Genomic DNA, 19,833 nt, shown 5'->3' with positions numbered 1-19,833 from the left:
TGTTTTACTTAACAGTGAAATATTTTTCTCCAGGACTAGCAAGTCTCTTCCAATGCAGATCGATGGAGAACCATGGATGCAGACCCCATGCACGGTGAGTACAGAGTAGCTGAAACGCTATGTCACTTTCATTTTTTTAAATTTAATTTTATTGAGATTTTTAACATGCCATATGATTATCCAGAGATCCAAAGTGCATGATCAGTTGCCCATAATACCATAATACAGCTGTGCATCCATCACCACACTAATTTTTTTTCCCAATTTTTAGAACATTTTCATTACTTCAGAAAAGAAATAAAGACAAAAAAGAAAATTCAATTATTCCTTACCCCTAACCGCCCCCCCCTCCATTTTCGGCTCATAGTATAGGTATAGTACATTTGTTACTGTTGATGAAAGAATGTTAAAATACTGTTAACTGTAGTACATAGTTTGCAATAGGTCTATTTTATCCCTATATGCCCCTCTATTATTAGCTTCTAATTATAGTGTCATACATTTGTTCTAGTTCATGAAAGAGATTTCCAATATTTGTACAGTTAGTCAAGGACATTGCCCATCACCAGGTTCACTGTTTTATACATTCCCATCTTTTAACCTCCAACTTCCCTGCTGGTGACATGCGTGACACTAAGCTTTCCCTTTCCACCACATTCACACACCATTCAACACCATTAGTTATTCTCACAATAACATGCTATTGTGACCTCTGTCTACTTCCAAATACTTAGGTTCAACCTATTTGAACATTCTGCTCATGATAAGCAACCACTCCCCATTCTTTAGCCTCGTTCTATATCCTGTTAACTTAGATTTCATGTCTATGTGTTTACATATTATAATTAGTTCATATCAATAAGATCATGCAATATTTGTCCTTATGTGTCTGACTTATTTCACTCAGTGTAGTGCCCTCAAGGTTTCTTCATCAACTCATTTTTCTTTAAGATGGTTTTGTTCACCCACCATACTTTCCATCCTAAGTAAACACTCAATGGTTCCCTGTGTAGTTACATATTTATGTATTCACCACCATCACCACTATCCATATAAGGACATCTCCATTTCTTCCACAAAGAAGGAGGAAGAGTCAAAGAAGGTAGAGAGACAAAAGAAAAAGAAAGAAAAAAAAAACATAGCTAAAAAGCAACAAAAGGAAAAATAGAATTAAACTAAAGTAGAATAAGAGTCAGACAACATCACCAATGCCAAGAGTCCCATAGCCCTCCCTTATGTCCCCCTTTTGTAGGCATTTAGCTTTGGTAAATTGCCTTTGTTGCATTAAAGGAAGCATAATACAAAGTTTCTGTTAACTATAGTCTCTAGTTTGCTTTAACTGTATTTTTTCCCCAATACCACCCTATTTTTGACCCCTTGCAAGGTTGACATTCATTTGTCCTCTCTCATGAAAAAACATTTTTGTACATTTTATCACAATTTTTGAGCATTCTAGGTTTCACTGAGTTATAAAGTCCAAGTTTGTATCTCTCCTCTTTCCTTCTGGTGTCCCACATGCTCCTAACCTTCCTCTTTGAACTATACTCATAGTCATCTTTGTTCAGTGTACTTACATTGCTGTGCTACCACTACCCAAATTGTGTTCCAGACCTCTCACTGCTGTATTTTCCTATCTGTCTGTAGTGCTCCCTTTAGGATTTCCTGTAGCACACGTATCTTGTTCACAAACTCTGCCATTGTCTGTTTGTCAGAGAATATTTTAAACTCTCCCTCATATTTGAAGGACAGTTTTGCTGGATATAGGATTCTTGGTTGGTGGTTTTTCTCTTTCACTATCTTAACTTTATCACACCACTTCCTTCTTGCCTCCATGGTTTCTACTGAGAAATCCACACATAGTCTTATCAAGCTTCCTTTGTATGTGATGAATAGCTTTTCTCTTTCTGCTTTCAGGATTCTCTGTTTGTCTTTAATGTTTGATAATGTGATTATTAAGTGTCTTGATGTAGGCCTATTCAGATCTGCTCTGTTTGGGGTACGCTGCACTTCTTGGATCTGTAATTTATGTCTTTCATAAGAGATGGGAAATTTTCATTGATAATTTCCTCTATTATTACTTCTGCCCCTTTTCCCTTCTCTTCTCCTTCTGGGATTCCCGTGACATGTACATTCATGTGCTTCATGTTATCCTTCAATTCCCTGAGACATTGCTCATATTTTTCCATTCTTCTACCTATCTGTTCTTTTGTGTTTAGGATTTCAGGTTTCTTGTTCTCCAGTTCCTAAGTGTTCTTTTCTGCCTCTTGAGATATACTGTTGTATGTCTCCATTGTGTTTTTCATCTCTTGTGTTGTACCTTTCATTTCCATAGATTCTGCCTGTTATTTTTTCAAACTTTCAATTTCTACCTTATGTTTGCCCAGTGTTTTCTTTATAGCCTTCATCTCTTTTGTTATATCTTCCCTGAACTCACTGATTTGGTTTTTTATTTCATTTAGCATATTTCTTTGAAAATCTTTAATAGATTGTTTCATTAAAGTGAAATCATATCTCAATTGTAACTTGATTGAGGTGTAAGTTGGTTCCTTTGGCTGGGTCATGTCTTCATTTTTCCTAGTATAGATTGTAGTTTCTGTTGTCTAGGCATCTGGTTTCCTTGGTTACCCCAGGCAGATTTTCCCAGACCAGAACAGGTTCAGGTCTCAGAATGGGGTTATATTCAGGGTGTATTTTAGAGGAATGACAGACTTGCATGTGAAGTTTCCAGTCACTGTGCTTTTCCTAACCTTACCAGCAGGTGGTGCCTGTCAGCCTGTCACTCCCGACTGGTATAAGGAGATGGGCCACTTCAGTTTCTGTTTTGGCTGTTTTCTCCCAGGCTCTGGGATCTGGTTCTGAAGAGAAAGCTGGGCCCCACCTCCTTACTCTTAGAGAAGATAAACACCCTCAGGAGTTTTCATCTGCATTTGAATTGTTGTCTCTTTGACTCTGTTATCTCCTCTCCTGTCTGGGTCATAGCACTGGGAATTGAAAATAGCTATGGTTCTCTCTCTTCTAAGCCCCTCAGGTTGAGAGAGAGCAAAATGTCACTTTCATTTTTGCTTTCCAGGTATCATATACACTATAACTAAATAATCACAAAAGTGATATGCTTTGCTCAAATAAATTTAAAATGATACTTTTGGAATATCTAATCTTTCTTCTTTGATTTCTTTAGGATCTATCACCAAACACCTTTTTTTCCCCTTTATCTATGTGACAGAGCCATTGCATTTAGGTTTCAAACATTATATACCCTTGACAATGATTTTTTGCTCCTTGTAGATGTTTATGTTAGCCCAAGTAGAACCTTTGAAATCACAAATTAATTATAAAATCTGGAACTAAACAAAATTGTGATGAAATATTTCTTAAACTTTCTCATACTTATTTCAGTACACTTAATGAGAAAATGGGAACTTCGGACATAAAGTGTCCCTGGGTTTAATACTCATCTGTTCTTTTGCCTCATTCAAAAATTTGAGGGCATTTTTCTTCATAGAAAATCTCCTTCTTTATTTTCTACCATAGTTGTTCTCTCCATAATATATCATTTGTCAAGTCAGGACATTTCAACAAAATACAATTTCAGGTTTCTTTTGTATAGTGAATATTTAATCACATGTCAAGTATATCAGAGGCTCTACACACTGGGTTTAATGACATGAACAAGATCAACAATATAATTGCCTTTAAGAAACTTACATGCTGATAATAGAAAACAAAAATAAATGATTAAATATATAATAAATATTAAAAGTTTTATGAAAAAATAAGGTAATGTTATGAAGAGTAACTGGGTGAAGTGAGGAAGGTACTATTTTAGATAAGAGGATCTGGGAGGCCTCTTAAAAAGGACATAGCCCAAAGTTTCCTGTATTAAAGACACAGAACAGTGCGACCAAGGCTTCTTGAGTTAGGGTGAGAGTGGTAAAAGGTGAAGTACAAAGGCAGACAGGGAACAAATCATGTAGAACAAATGATGAGAAAGAGTTAGCATTTGATTCTAAGTGCAATAGGAAGCAATCGAAAGCTTTCATGCACACTCTGATTTACATTTTTAAAGTTCACCTTGGCTGCTAAGAAGAGAAAGGATTGCACTGAGTAGCAGGTGTGAGACAGTCTATTGCAGTAGTCTGGGATGGGGCAAGGATGATAGCAGGGCAGGAGAAGGGACATCCTGAACACAAAACAGGCAGAATTTGGTAATGTGATCCCCTGGGGGTTGGGATGAAGGATGAAAGAAACTTGGGTAACTCTTAACTGTGAATGATAGTGTCTTTCACTAAGATAATTAAGGCTGGGGGAGAAACTGGATGGGCAGTGAAAGGGGATGTCTGAACCTTGTGCTATTGTACTAAGTGCTTATATTACCTGTGTGTATTCATTAAATAGTCACTAAAACTATACGTAATGGATATCACCAATTTTTAGATGGAGAAAGCTGAGGCTTTGGGAAGTTAAATAACATAAAGTTTGACTATGCAGCAGATATGGGACTCAGATATGGGACTTTCATTTCAAAGCCCATTCTCTCATTACTTGTTTAAATGACATTAGCTACAGATTCCAAACAGCACAGTTTATAATGTAGCAGGGAACTTAAAATTTTACTCTTTCAAAGGTTTTACTCCGAAGCTGTCAGTTCAACCTTTGTGTATAACACACAAGCCTGAATTTTTTGTTTATTTCTGGAATATACTTTTTTCTTCACTCTTTTCCTTTTAAATTTTTTTCTTTATTAAACGTGTTGTAGGTTTATGGATCATGCATAAAATACAGGATTTCTATATACAACTCTATTATTAAAACTTTGCATTGGTGTGGAACATTTGTTAAAATTGATGATAGCACCTTTTTATAATTATACTACTAACTGTAACCCATAGTTTAATGTAGAGTTCCTGGTATATTCTTTTTACCTACCTCATTGAGTTTGCAAAATCCATTATTTTTGTAATCAGAAACTTATCTAAAAAACTCTCTAGACTGGTAGTTCCTCTGTCTTCTGCTATCTCTGTACTTGGTTACAAATGTCCTTTTTGAGAAACTCCTTCCCTCTCTTTACTATCATGTGTACATGTACATGTATCCCCTGTTCTTTGCTCTCCAAATGACAGCTTCTAAACTCACATGGATGTTAAAGGTGGTGGTGAGGATGTGATAAGAGTGGCTGGTGGTGGTGATGGAGGTGCTGTCTGCTGCCGTGGTGGTGGAAATGGTAGCAGTGTCAGCTGTAATAAGGCAGTGGAACTAATAGTGGTGCTGCTGGGGAAGGGGGTGATGGCAGATGTGGTGATGGTGGGACTGCATTAGAGGCTGAGGTGGTTGTGATACTGATGCTGGTGCTGACAGTGGTAGCTGTGATGATACAGGATGGCAGTGGTGGTGGCAGTGGTAGTGGTATTCTTATCTTTAATATCAGGTTAGTTTTCATCAGGCTTAATCACAAGAGAATAAGTAAAAAAAAGACAATGAAACAAAATGCCTTCCATGACTATACTTTGTACTTTTTTTGGACTTCTCTCAAAGAGAAGTTTAATCCCTGTGCCAGGTTTTGAATCAGGAAGCAGTGGATGCCATGATAACATCTGACATTCATTGAGCTTAGTCTGTGTCACGTACAGTGTAAGACTCCTGACCCGCAATCACTCATTTAGTCCTCACAGTAACCCTAAGATTTTCCTCAATTTATGGATGATGCAACTGAGACAAAGATTACACAGTTTGCCTAATTCTTCACAGCTAGTAAATGGTAGATTAGAAACTGAAACCCAGGCAGCCGGCTCCAGAGTCTTCATGCTTCATCACTCCTCTCCACATGGATTGCAAAACAAAAAGGCCCCAGTGGGTGCTGGTTATCACCCTATACAATGTGACGTTTTGCAAAAAATTTACTGCCTTTCTCCAGCTTTAAAAAAATCTATGTCTGTTGAAATTTAATTAGTTGATTTTGAATAATTTCAGCTTCTTTCAAGCAAACATTTTTAGCAATACCTTTAAATAATTCTTCCTATTAGTAAACAGCAGATTCACTGCACCTATTAATAGTCATGGTCTAGCTAATTGTTAAATTAATAATTTTATATAATTTATAATAAGTTCTTCTCCTTATAAATTCACTTATTCATTTAAAACATTTATTGCACCCTACTATGGGCCAAGAACTGTACTAGACTGTGGTTCGTTATCATTATTTCAAATTCTGGCATATTCTACTTTTCCTGGAACCACGAGGAGTTCTAAACTTTAAATTTACTTTTACTTAAGAGAATATTTAGTATTCATAGCATGGGTATGGATTAACTATAGAGTGCTCTTTGCTTCATTCGAATAGCACAGTGTTTTTCTTATAAAACATAAGAATTGGTAGAGTGTTAAAATTCTGTACTGAATTTAATTATCCTTAAACTGGTATTCAATTTATGAAGGAATTTCTCTAGATATAATTTTGGAGCAAAGCAGAAGCTCTTCAAGTTTTTCTTTACATGGAATATGCAAAATGAAAAGACAGGTGATAAATGCACCTTGAGCCTTCAGTCAATCAAGACATCTCAGCCAGTCCGTGTCAAGCCTGAAAGTTCTTGCTTCCTTAAGTTTGATCCCTGGTATTCCTGGGGTAAACTGGTCATCTAGTTACCTAAGAGCAACTGCCTCCTGCTGCTCTGATTTCCACTCTCTGAACCACCCTATTAGACCCTACTTCACATTTGAATGCTAGTTCCCTCCCCTGATACTAGCATCTACCTGGCTGGGACACCTGTTATTTGCTTAGCCCTTAGGTGCGCCCTCAACTAGGAAGACTGGATATTTTCTCTATTACCCTAGTCACTGTAGTTATCTGGAATTTAGCTTCATTTTGACACTTGTTTTCATGAAGAGAATATACCCAGCACAACTTTAAAATATTGCAAACTCTTTAAAAACAGAAACAGTATTCTGGGGTCTATTATATTTATATTTGTATGTTTGTTGTTTTACTTATTAAAAAATAATCAATTTTAAAGTGATGTTTATCTTTAATTGCCTGATAAATACATATTAATCTCAGGCTATTGAGATAGAAAAATGATTCTATAAATTGAAATTTTTCCAGACCCAGATATTAGTTAAAGGCTGATTGAGTTTTCAAGACATTTGGATGGCCTGGGAATGTCTGGAAGAAAGCATGGTAACAATGGCTAACATTTATTGAGCCCTCACCATGTGCCAGTTGCTGTTCCTTGTGTTCACATTCATTATTTATTTAAATCTCACAACAACCCAGTCTACCGTGATTGACAAAGACCACTTCCTGAAGTTTTTCTAGTCATTCTGATTCATTTTTTGTCCAAAATCCCCATTCCCTATTTTGTGGTTTAGAAATTGAGTCATTCTTCTAGCCTCCAGGCAGGCTCACAGAAAAACTGTGGCTTCTTCCAGAAATTGTCTAGAACCCATGGTATGCATTTTTCTCATCTAATTGTGCCTATGGTTTATTGTTTTCATATACTTAATGTTTTCCCTTTTACTCAGATTGCCTGTTAGGATATATGCATTTTTATAAGTTACTTACAACATACTAAAGTATGTTTTTAAGTATATACATACTGAAAATAAAATAAAACCCCTTTCTTCAATACCAAGAAATTTCTCCATGAAGCCATTTTTTTTAAATATGGAACACTTTATGAAACAAATAGAAAATGAATAAAATAAGAAAGTAAGGATGAAAACTGGGAATGTACCTTATACAATAGTTTTGATTTTAGAAAAAGGTAATATTTTACATTATTTGAAAAAATAGCTTTATGTTAAAAAGGAAAGAAGAACAATCTCTACCAACTGAAAACAAATAAAAATATATTAATTTATCGATAATGTTGCAAACATGCCTACAGAGTGTAAAGCATTTTCTTTAAAGGACTTTTTTTCTTTTTTAATGTTCAAATTATTTTTTTTCTTTTTTTTAAATTCAGTTTTATTGAGATATATTCACATACCATACAATCATCCATGGTGTCCAATCAGCTTTCACAGTACCATCTTATAGTTGTGCATTCATCACCCCAATCTATTTTTGAACATTGTCCTTACTCAGAAAGAATTAGAATAAGAATAAAAAATAAAAATAAAAAAAGATCAACCAAATCATCCCCCCATCCCACCCTATTTTGCATTTAGGTTTTGTCCCCATTTTTCTCCTCATTCATCCATACACTGGATAAAGGGAGTACAATCCACAGGGTTTTCACAGTCACACTGTCACCCCTCGTAAGCTACATTGTTATACAATCATCTTCAAGACTCAAGGCTACTGGATTGGAGTATGGTGGTTTCAAGTATTTACTTCTAGCTATTCCAATACATTAAAACCTAAAAAGTGTTATCTATATAGTGCATAAGAATGTCCACCAGAGTGACCTCCCGACACCATTTGAAATCTCTCAGCCACTGAAGCTTTATTTCGTTTCATTTCGCATCCCCCTTTTGGTCAAGAAGATGTTCTCAATCCCACGCTGCCAGGTCCAGATGCATCCCCGGGAGTCATATCCTGTGTTGCCAGGGAGATTTACACCCCTGGGAGTCAGGCCCCACATAGTGGGGAGGGCAGCGAGATCACCTCTCAAGGTGGCTTAGTTAGAGAGAGAGGGCCACATCTGAGCAACAAAGAGGTACTCAGGGGGAGACTCAGGCACAATTATAAGCAGGTTTAGCCTCTCCTTGCAGCAACAAGCTTCCATGAAGCTGTTTTAACTTCCCATTTGTCTGGAATATTTGCCTTATTCATTGTATTCCTGTAATTCCCTGTTGATATCCTCTTAATGTCATCCAAATATATAGCCCTGTATTTTAGCTATGCATGTTTGTGTCCAGCACTTCTGACTTAATTGTGCATTCTAAGATTCATTTGTAATTCCCCTTCGAATTATTTGTAGAGCAAGTTAATTCCCCTTGCCATGGTAAATCCATCACAGGACATTTATACTTAGAAGCAAATAGCAAATAGCCATGTTTTGAAGTTGTTTTAATGGCTGCTTCAGCCCACTTAAAATGGGCAAAGTTAAAGAGCATTATGTGTCTTACACATAATATAGTTTCTGATGAGAAATCTACAGTCACTTGATTCATTACTCTGCTATATGTAATGCATCATTTTTCTCAGGCTTCCTTCAAGATTTTTTTCTTTGTCTTTAGTTTTCAGCAGTTTGATTTTGATGAGTCTGGGCATGGATTTCTTCAAGCTTATTCTGTTTTAGTTCACTGAGTTTCTTGAATCTATAAATGTATGTCTTTTGCCAAATTTGGGAAATTTTCAGATGTTGTTTCTTCAAATATTTTTTCTCCTGAACCAAACTATCCTCTTCTAAACTCTGATGACCCAAATATTAATATTTTCTGCATCGTCTCATAGGTCTATGAGTCTCTTTTGTTTTTTTCTTCCCTCATTTGTTTTTGTTGTTATTATGTTGTTGATGTTGTTGTTCAGATTGGATAATGTTTATTCATATATATTCAAGTTCACTGACTTTTTCCTCTTATCTTCATTCTGCTCTTGAGTCCATCCAGGTACTTTTTTTATTTTGGCCATTGCCTTTTTCAATTGTAAAATTTATGATTTGTTTCCTTTTTTTGATATCTTCTATTAATCTGTTGAGATTCCCTGTCTTTCATTTCAAGAGTGTCTGCCATCACTTCCTGCAGGGTCGTTATAGTAGCTGCTAAAAGTCCTTCTGGGTAAGAAATAAGAAGCTTATCACTGGTTCCATGGCATGCTGTGTTCTGGTTTCCTTTCCCAATCTGTTATCATTTACTTTTCAGCATCCTCAAATAGCTGTTCTACTTATTCTGTCCAGGGTTTTAATTGCCCTCAGTGGGAGAGACAGGGTGGGCTTACTCCATCTTGACCGGAACTGTACCACCCTCCCTTAGAGCTTTTTATTTTTTACTATTTGAGATCTGCCTGAATTTCCCCCACTCAGGTTGGTGTATTATTAGCCGAAAATGCTCTTCTGCAGACTTGGAGATTTTACAAGATACCCCCATGTCGATAGCTCTTACAAAAAAAATCTAATTAAGTCTAATCATTGCCCAAAACCTTGAATTTTAAATCTTCTCCATTTTGGGACTCTTCATTTATATTTTTCCATTCTTGGGTCTTACATTTAAGCAGTTTGAGAGAAAACTATTGTTTACTCATTGTTTGAGAGAAAATAAATTAACCAAAAAGCAATGCTTTTCTACTGGTTTATAAGGATTAAACTAAAGTTTTAGGTATTCATCTAGGCCAGGAATGATGTGTATGATCACATAGGATATGTTTTCTTGGATTCTTTTGTCTGTAGACAAATACATTTAAAGACTGTTCCAGGTAAGTTACCTGGTAGTGTGGGAGACTTTGAGACTGTGGACATGGGGTAGGTGAATGTCCAAGATCAGGAAGCAAAGAGAAACAAAGTTGAGACTGCAGCTACTTTGTTTTTCAACTCCCAAGCCTGTCATCAGTTCATTAAACTTGTTTGCCTCCAGATAAAAAGTTCCTAGAAGGGGAAATAGAATGTTATTGAAGCTTTCTAAAATGCATAGTTCTGAGTAAAGGGGCTCAGATGTAAAACAGGCAGCAAGGCCAGCGAGACTCTAATAAGCTTTGACTTGCTCTAGAAGCTGTAACCATAGCAAATCCATCATGGGACTTTCACACTTGGAAGCAAATAGCCATTTTTAGAAGTTGTTTAATAGCCGCTTCAACCCAAACCCAACTGAAATGGGTCAAGTTGAATACCGTGAGTAATCCTTTCTTCTGGAAATACCATTTTAATGAGCATTTCATGTAATACTTCATTAGAAAATATAATGGTATTTGCTGGATTGCTTTTTTCATGTAACTTATCTGTTTATATCTCTTTTGATTATTAGTTAAAGATACGATAAATATTTTTAAAGACAATTTGGGGATAGATCTGTTTCCTGAGTAGAAGCTTTAGGAGTGAATTTGAGAAGTAGGTAAATAGCTAGAATTTGCTTATCTCTATGGTAGGTAGATCTCCTTGTACCTGCTATCTAAATGAACTAATCATAGGCCTGGAAAATGAAAACAGATTAGAAATTATATGGCCTTACCACCTTTCTATTATAGAACCTCAGTCAATTCATTAAAACCTGTTTATCAGCTTTTTATTTGAAATCCATTCTAGGTTTAACTATTTTTAAAGTTATTTTGAGCAAGCTGATATCTACAACTGAAATAGCCAAGTTTTCTAGCACTTTGGCAGAAATTCAATATAGTCTGAGGTTAAAAATATTTTTTGCTCCTTGATAGCAAAGTTTTATGGGATTTCTGTCAGAAGGGAGGGGGAAAATTGCTTAGGAAAGGTACTCTAACAAATTAAGTGTATCCCAATGGGTAGAAAACAGAAATAAGGGCCAGAGTCTGGGGTCTCATTTTCGTTACGCCAGAGACTTCTGAGCTTCAGAGTTACTTAATCTCCTTAAAACTATTTCCTTATTCATAAAACCAGCTGACAACAAGTCACAAAGGAGTTTAGAAAGGTTATTGAAAATTACTATATATCACATATAGCAACAGTAAGAAAGTATTAATTTTTGGTGTAGATTAACATTGTTTTATTTAATAGCGCACCTGAATCTTCTTCTTTTTCAATGTTTAGATTAATTTCCCTATAATCCTGAATCATACAGGAGAAAAAAAAGTTAAACACATGTTTATTTTATGGCAGGACAAAATTTGACATCTTTTTGAGATTTGGCCAAAGTATCACAGAAAATGTAGCAGTGACTTTTATTGCTTTCCCATCATCATTTACAGATGAACTCATGTTGTAAAAGGAAATTATATCAACATAATATTTAATATCTTTAATAATTATCTAAAAAAGAAAATTCCATTAGAACTCATCCAGAATAATAGTACCATGATAAGATCTGCAGGTTTACCTAACTCTAGAATCTCCCTGAACCCTTACATGAAATTGATTAACTTTAAGTATTATGAAATAATTTTCACATACCAGGTTAGTATCCTGAAAATGAGTTTTGTTTTGAAAGTTTGATAAGAGTATTATTTTCTCATTAAAAGTTACACTGCTGTTGTAACTTATCACTTGCTGACTTGGTAGACACACCATTTTTAACAAATCTTAAGCTGCTCTAATGGCTTACTTTAGAAAAGGGAAAAAATAAGCAGACAAGGGACCGTGTGTATTTGCATTATGAAAGAAAAAGAGTAACCCATAAATTCTCAGTTGGAAAATGCCTATCAGGTAAGTGTAGATAATGAATATTTTACTGATGTACCTGGAGATTGCATTTGGCTCCATATTCAAATAAGGCTAATTCTTACATAAGGAAATACCACAGTTTTTTCTTTAATGATTCTAAATCTTGGTATTTTAAGGAATAGAAAATTACTGCTAAAGTCTTCTGCCATCTTGAAACACATTTGAATAAGCAGCGGCTGTTCTTATGGATATATTTTTCAAGGTGTGACTGGTAATGAAGCTTCAAAAGCAGTTAAATAAAACACAAACTAAAAGCATCCTTTTACCTAAGCTTCATCAGTAAATGGTTTTGCCTAAGTCTGCATTATAAGCCTTTATTTTTTCAAAGACCAGCACTTTAGTGTTTAGTTGGGTGTTTTTTGCATGTTCCCCTGTTACTTATGCATTCATCAGTTTTGTTTACTTGTGCATAATTTTTCCTAATTTCACAACAGTTGTTGTTTTTGTAATTGACAATGCAATTTACTGCATGTGTGCTTTCTGGTCCTCAAACAAGAATGTTAAAGTGTAAAGCACCAATCTTTTCATTTCAAGTTGCTAAGAAAAGGATTGATTATAACTAATTTCCAATTAATTTGTGTGGTTATGGGGGAACAAAACAATTGCACCTACTAATTAAAATTTAAAATATTCCAAAGTGTCATCTTTAGGTGTCTGTGGGATATATAATTTCCATTTTGTTTCATTGCTGGATCTGCAACACCTTTGAGCTTGACAGCTCTATTAATTTAAAGGCTCAGTAATACCTAGTAGTACAAAACATGAAAAAAAAACCATTAATCATTTATTTTAATTTTGCAGCTCTGTCATTTTCTCAGTATGTTTTAAAATTATGATGACACCATAATGTGCACAAATAGACCTGGATGAAGGGGAAATGGATCACACTACTTAAGAAAGATACTGAAGTACATTATTAGAGCTTAATTAATGCCAAACTGATTAGATTTGATTGCGTTTTGCACAAAAATATTTTAAAGAAGTTTTTTCCTTGCCATATACTTTAAAGTCATTGCAAACATCATGTTTATAATTACTTGCCTTTTTATGGCTCTTCACTTTAATACATTCTATTAAAATATTGTTACATAAGCCAAAATTGTTCCTTTACTCTTTATGTTGATACCTGAATTAATCTACTCAGTTTCAATTCAGAAAAATTCATTTCATTTTGGTGAAAAGATAATAATGTCCCTCACACTCCTATTTTTTGATGGGAATTCTAAACTAAATAGGACACAAAATGGGGCAAAAATTGAAATGAGAAATATGCCAAATACGTAATATCTTATACATTTTTATTGATCTGATCCAAGACTGCTAAATCTGCTAAAAGTGGTAGAATTGCATGAACTTAACAGAATTTTGTCATTAACATTCGAGGAGAACAATATTTTTATCTAGTTCAAAACTGAATATCTTCCTCTAGACTAGGTAAAGTTAGTAGTCTCCTGGTTGATGGGCATCATCAGCCCAAGATGCAGATTTGGTATCTTTCCTTTAAGAGCAGTTAGAAGTCTCTCTTAAGGTAAGTACTAACTGTAGAATCATAGGGCCTGACCTCACCTTTCTTTCACATTTCCCTTGTAGTCATACATCATCAATATGGCTAACATATTCTAAGTGCTTCCTTAAAAGGCAACATACCATATTGTAGAAATTTTTAAAGAGTGAGCCTTGGTATCTACTGATGTCAAGGAACTTGATCCACAGTTTTCTAGGGATCTTCCCCAGATGGGTTACCAATTTCAAACAAAAACTTGACAAAAAATCTAAATAAAAAATACACTGAATATAATTTTGTAATTTGTTATTTTTATTTCCTTGAATATTAACAACACAGTTCCACATTTCTCATTTCAGAAGAATTAAAAAATTTCAAAGAACTTTAACATTCCTTTGTTTTATCAACCTGAAAACACTGTGAGGTGAACAAAATGGGTATTATTAAGCATGACTTTTAGATGAGTAAATCTAAAATGAGAACACAATTATTTCATCCAAACTGAGTCAAGAAGATGGGTGATTCAATGATTCATTCTTTCAACAAATGCTTATTGAATTCCTTCTCTATAGAGTTGCTGACATTTTATCCCAGGATATTTTGCTGGAGAGAAAACAAACAAAACAAAACAAAGCAAAACAAAAGACATGGTCTCTGAAATTATCAGAGATATACATTACTCAAATAGTCACACCAATACATGACTTTGATAATAATATAAGGTCTATGAATGAAAGCTTCCTGGTACTATGGTAATGTGAGCAGGTATGATAAGAGGAATTGATCTCATCAAAGGAGAGCCAGGAAGGCTTTCAAAAAGACTCAAAGTTGACCTGAGAACTAAAGGATGAGGAGGATTTATCTAGAGACAAAAAGGGGGAAGAGTGTCATATGCAGAGGGAATAAAACATGCTCTGTGTTATTATGTAACACATATGGGCAGGGAGTATGTGATAGAAGTGGCACAGGAAGAAGAGAATTGGGGGGTGAGGCAAGTGAGTTGGTAGGGATCAGAGCATTAAGACCTTGAGGTCCAGGAAGGATTCATATCTTTAGTTTAAAAGCCATATGGAAACTAAAGTGGTGTTTAAGTAGGAGTGTGATGTTGTCAGATTTGCATAATGACAAGATCATTTTGGAAAGAGAATGGGTGTGTGGTAGCTGAAGGGGGAATGGGTTGCAGTGACCAATTAGGCAACTTTTGCAATTGTTCAGGCCCTAGGACAGTGGTAGCAGAAATTCAAAAAAGTCAAAAGATACTGAAAATATTTAAGGAGTAATATTGAATAGACTTAGTAACAGGTTAGCTATGGGAGGTAAGGAGAAGATGTCAAGGATGATTCAAATATCTGGCTTGAGCAACTGAATTAATGGTGAAACAATTCCTTGAAATGGGGGAATTTGGAAACTAATCAGGTCATGTTACCTCTAGTGCAGTACTAGCTCAACTAAATTATGCTTCTGAACCAGCAACCTAAGCACATTGTTAGGAGTGACAATTATTGTATCTTGTGATGGAAACTTTTTGTGGGTAGGATGTCAAAATGTTAACTTGGATTACCATGAAATAGTTTAACACTGGGGGAGAAATCTTTCAGATCAGTGTTGTGATACCCCAAATAACTAAAGGTACGGCTGAGTCATAATTAAGAGTATGAGCTTATTGATCTCCGTTCATTAAAAAAAAAAAAAAAAAAATGCTCTCAGAGGGTTAGTAAATGTCCCACATTGATTTTTTTTTTTTCCTTTCCATTCTTTCCTGTGGATAGAAGTGCAGTCTGCCATGTGGCTGCAATGCTGCCAGTGCTTCTGGCCTCCTCAGAGAGAAGGCAGATAGTCATGTGCCGGTTTGCTAATGCTGCCGTTTTGCAAAATACCAGAAATGGATTGGCTTTTCTAAAAGGAGGTTTATTTGGTTACATATAAAGTGTCTGAGGTAAGGCATCAGCAGTCAGGTATCTTCTCTGGAGGATGGCCATTGGCATCTGGAAAACCTCTGTTAGCTCAGAAGGCACATGGCTGGCATCCACTTGCTCTCAGGTTGCATTTCAAAATGGTGTTCTCTAAAATGTTGCTCTTGGGGCGTTTTGTCTTAACTACAGCTCCTCTTCAAAATGTCACTCTCAGTGGCTCTGAGGTCTTTGTCTGTGAACTCCTTTATACAACTCCAATGATCAGTTAACACCCACCCTGAATGGGTGGGATAACAACTCCATGGAAATTATCCAATCAAACATTTCACTCACAGTTGATTGAGTGACATCTCCATGGAAACACTCAATCAAAGAATTCCAATCTAATTAACATGAATATGTCTGCCTCCACAAGATTGTATCAAAAATAATGGCATTTTGGGGGACATCATACATCCAAACTGGCACAGTCATAATATGCCATCTCCCAGTCCCACCTAAGGAATCCAGAAAACTTTGTCCCAGATAACAGAAGGATTAGCAAAATATGTTTTTGACTTGACTGAACATAATCACACTAAAAAGAGTAGGTAGCATTTATCAAACACATTTATAACCTCATGGGTACTTGCAGTGATCCTGTGAAGCAGGTGCTTATTGGTATTCTACTTTAGCAAATAGAGACCGAGGCTCAAAACTGAAATCTCTTGTTCAGGATCATACAACTGGCTAGTGTCCAAGCTAGGATTCCAACCCTTGTTGCATGTTCCCAGAGTTCATGCTCTTAACCCCTAGGATGAAGGAAAAGATCATATAGGAAAATGTATATGAAATAGTATTCATTAAGAAAAGAACTACACGCTGTGAATGTTCTCTGGGTATAGTCATGGGAAGGAATTTTTGTTTGTTTTTGGTTTTGTTTTTTTTCTGTTTGCTTGTTTCTGTTTTGTTTTGTTTTGTTTTCAGTAGGACCAAAGCTTTGGAGAGGCCCTCGGAAAGGCTAAACAGCTACTGGGTTGTGGGTGTAATTTCTCTGTAGAGACATGGAGACAATAAAAATGTTTTTAAGTCTTTGACCTTCCTTCTCAACCAACTTACAATCATAAAAATATTTTGGAAGGGAGAACACAATTTATATCTTAAAAGAGATTTCAAATCCAGGTACGAGTATTTCCCCTGCAATGTGGCCAAATAGCCCATTACTTTCAGGAAACAGTTTCTCTTTCCTCATTACCATACATATTTAAAATTCCTATGAATTTCATCAACAAGCAAACCTCTCAAACCCAATTTTAAAGATTTTATTTTAAATCTTCACAGTGATTTCTCTGAATTTGATATTAGATCAAAGACTTTAACTTAAATTTGGAAACAGAAATCATTCCAGAAAATAATGGCTAGAATCATACAGAAGCTGGCAAAGGGATTTTAGAAAATTGTTATGTTTCATTGCTTTGCTTTTTGGCAGTTATGGAGCTGAAAATTTTAACATGCACTTTATTCTCTCTGTTATATTCCTCAGCTACACACATGAATTCAAAATGGTTTCCATTATTGGAAGGTGACAATCTTATTCTAGAATAAGCTAGGTAACTTTTAATGTTCCAGATAATTGCTAAATTAAGTTCTCCCCAAAGATATTTTATGGTGCCTATTTTGCTCGGAAAATCCCATTCATTTTTAAATAGCTGAATCAAACCAATGATAGTGAACTCTTACAGAAATGAAGAAGGAAAAGAAAATTTTGGCTAAACTTCAGGGACAATATTTGAAAAGGAAAATGCTACCTACTAAGATATTTCCTAAAACTCTCAATGTTATTAAACCCACCTTTTTGCAAAGCAGTAAGAATCACTTAAAGAGATTATGCATGTAAGCCAAATTTGATCAGTTGGTACGTTACTGAAATTGGGAATGATAGTATATATTCTAATTCAGAATTTTCACAGAATGAATTCTGAATGGTGGTACTCAGTATAGCAAAGATATGCAATATAAATATTTCCACTTTTATCCCTCTCTTAGCTATTGACCCATTAAAATCATGATTTAAATTAAAATTTGTTTTTTCCACCTAAGCTTCAAGTCTAGATTTAATTCTTCAGTACTTGCATGTAATTACATCAGTGTTCAGCAAATTATTGCTTGTGGGCCAAATCTGGCTGGCTGCCTATTTTTGTATAGCCAACAAGCTAAGAATGACTTTTATGTTTTTAAATAGTTGAAAAAATTAATAAAAGAATAATATTTCATAACACGTGGAAATTATATGAAAATCACATTCTAGTTTTCATAAATAATTATTGGAACACAGCCACACCCACTCATTTATGTATTATCCCAGACAGCTTTTGTACTAAAATGGCAGAGTTAAGTAGTTGCAGCAGAGACCATGTGCCCATATAACCTAAAATATTTACCATCTAGTCCTTTACAGAAAACTCTTGACAAACTCTGAATTACATGAACATCTCCTTAAACATCCTGCAATATATAACTCAAATATAATGATTTCTGTGTTTGAAATTAGTATGAACAATAGCTTATGGTAGCACGCCTAGCCTAGATCCATGCAGTTTGAGGGTTTCACCCTAATTAATACAAGATTGATTGGATATGTTTATACAATAGCACCTCTTTCTAGGTTTTTCCTACCTCTCTGGCAACTGGTACTCATATTCCTTCACAGGCTACCATTGTTCTGTTGTTAAATGTTCTTGTTACCCAGTTTCCACTTTAATGTCTGTTATTCATATTTTTCCATAATGTCCTTCAATAATCTCATCTCAGTGGATGATGTTATTATAGCCTCATCATACCCAAATCTTTCTCAATACCAGTTCTCCCTTCTAAAAACGAGACCTACATATCCAAAAGACACATTGAACATCTCCTTCCAATTGTCACACTCCATATGCAGTCACCAATCTCCTGGTCCCTGACCCTGACAAAAATGATTCTCTTTCTGTAAAAAGCATCATGACACATGTAGCAGCCAAAGGCAAAGCATGGAAATCATGTTAGAATTTTCCCTTTTCCCATTAATCCATTCAGCCAATCAGCTATCATGTCCTGTAGATTGTGCCTCCTCAGTCATTTTCAAATCTGCCCCCTCTTCTGTACCCATTGCCACTGCCTCAATTCAAGTCCAATTCACTTATTTTCTGGGCTACTATATTAACCTCCCATCCCTGCCTAACATGTGGTACCCAGCCCTAATCTATGTTGTTAGAGTAATGTTGCTAAAACTTGTATTTAATTATGTCTGTGCTTCCACCATTATCTGGCATTGTTTTGTGCTCCCATTGGGCTCTCATTATCTGTGGCACAATATGTATCTCATTCTGCTATTGCATATTTGTTATCATCATTAGAGTATAAGCACCTCAATTAGGTAAAAAAATTAAAAAAAAAAATTTAAGTCTCTTCAACTCGGTATCTCCACAACTAAGCTGAAGCTGAAGTTAGCTGGTACTTAGTAGATTAGTATTAAAGGTAATTCAAATTGAGCAAACAAATTAGATTATTTGTTTCCATTACTATTAACTATCAGTCATATGTTATGGGGGTAAGAACAAGGAAGTGCTGGTAATTCATTCATTCATTCAGTCAGTCAACAGATTACAATTGGAAGAGAAATAAAATAACAGACCAGGATTTCTCAAACTTAAACATGCATGTGAATCTCTCGGGATCTACTTGCAAAGCAGCATCTAATTCAGAAGGTTTGGGGTGGAACTGAGGAGTTTACATTTCTAACAATTATATGGATGCTCCTGCTCTGTGAACTATATTTTGAAAACCAAAACTCTAGAGAATGTCAGTATCACCTGGAGAAGGAATTTTTTTTAATCATTTGTACCAATCATTTTTAAACATTTGTACCAAAATAACATATGCACACTTTAAAAAATTGGAACATGTACAGAGTTGCAGAAAAAGCCATCCCCTGTCGCATCTTTTCTCTCTCACCAGCCTGCTATCCAGAAACAACCAATTTGATTGTTTCGGGTTTTTTTTTTTTTCTTAGTAGTTCACTCTGTATTGTTAACAACATGTTTTGGTATCATTTTTTAATCTATTAGTTTTAGATATATTCTACTTACAGCTTGGATGGAAAGGATTTTTTTTACCTGCT

General features: G+C 35.3%; 1 protein-coding gene across 8 annotated transcripts in view; it reads left to right on the top strand.

Annotated features, from left to right (window-relative positions):
• DGKB (diacylglycerol kinase beta) overlaps positions 1-19,833 on the top strand; it is a 748,227-nt gene that overhangs the window by 718,439 nt on the left and 9,955 nt on the right. For all 8 annotated transcript variants that reach the window (XM_037836813.1, XM_037836819.1, XM_037836816.1 and 5 more), the window contains one exon: positions 34-94. In XM_037836813.1, coding sequence (XP_037692741.1) covers positions 34-94 — 61 coding nt within the window. The remainder of the gene's footprint in view (positions 1-33; positions 95-19,833) is intronic.

Source organism: Choloepus didactylus, chromosome 5, assembly GCF_015220235.1.
Source record: "Choloepus didactylus isolate mChoDid1 chromosome 5, mChoDid1.pri, whole genome shotgun sequence".
NCBI lineage: Eukaryota > Metazoa > Chordata > Mammalia > Pilosa > Megalonychidae > Choloepus > Choloepus didactylus.
The sequence above is the reverse complement of the archived record's forward strand: the minus strand, read 5'-3'. Positions and strand labels throughout refer to the sequence as shown.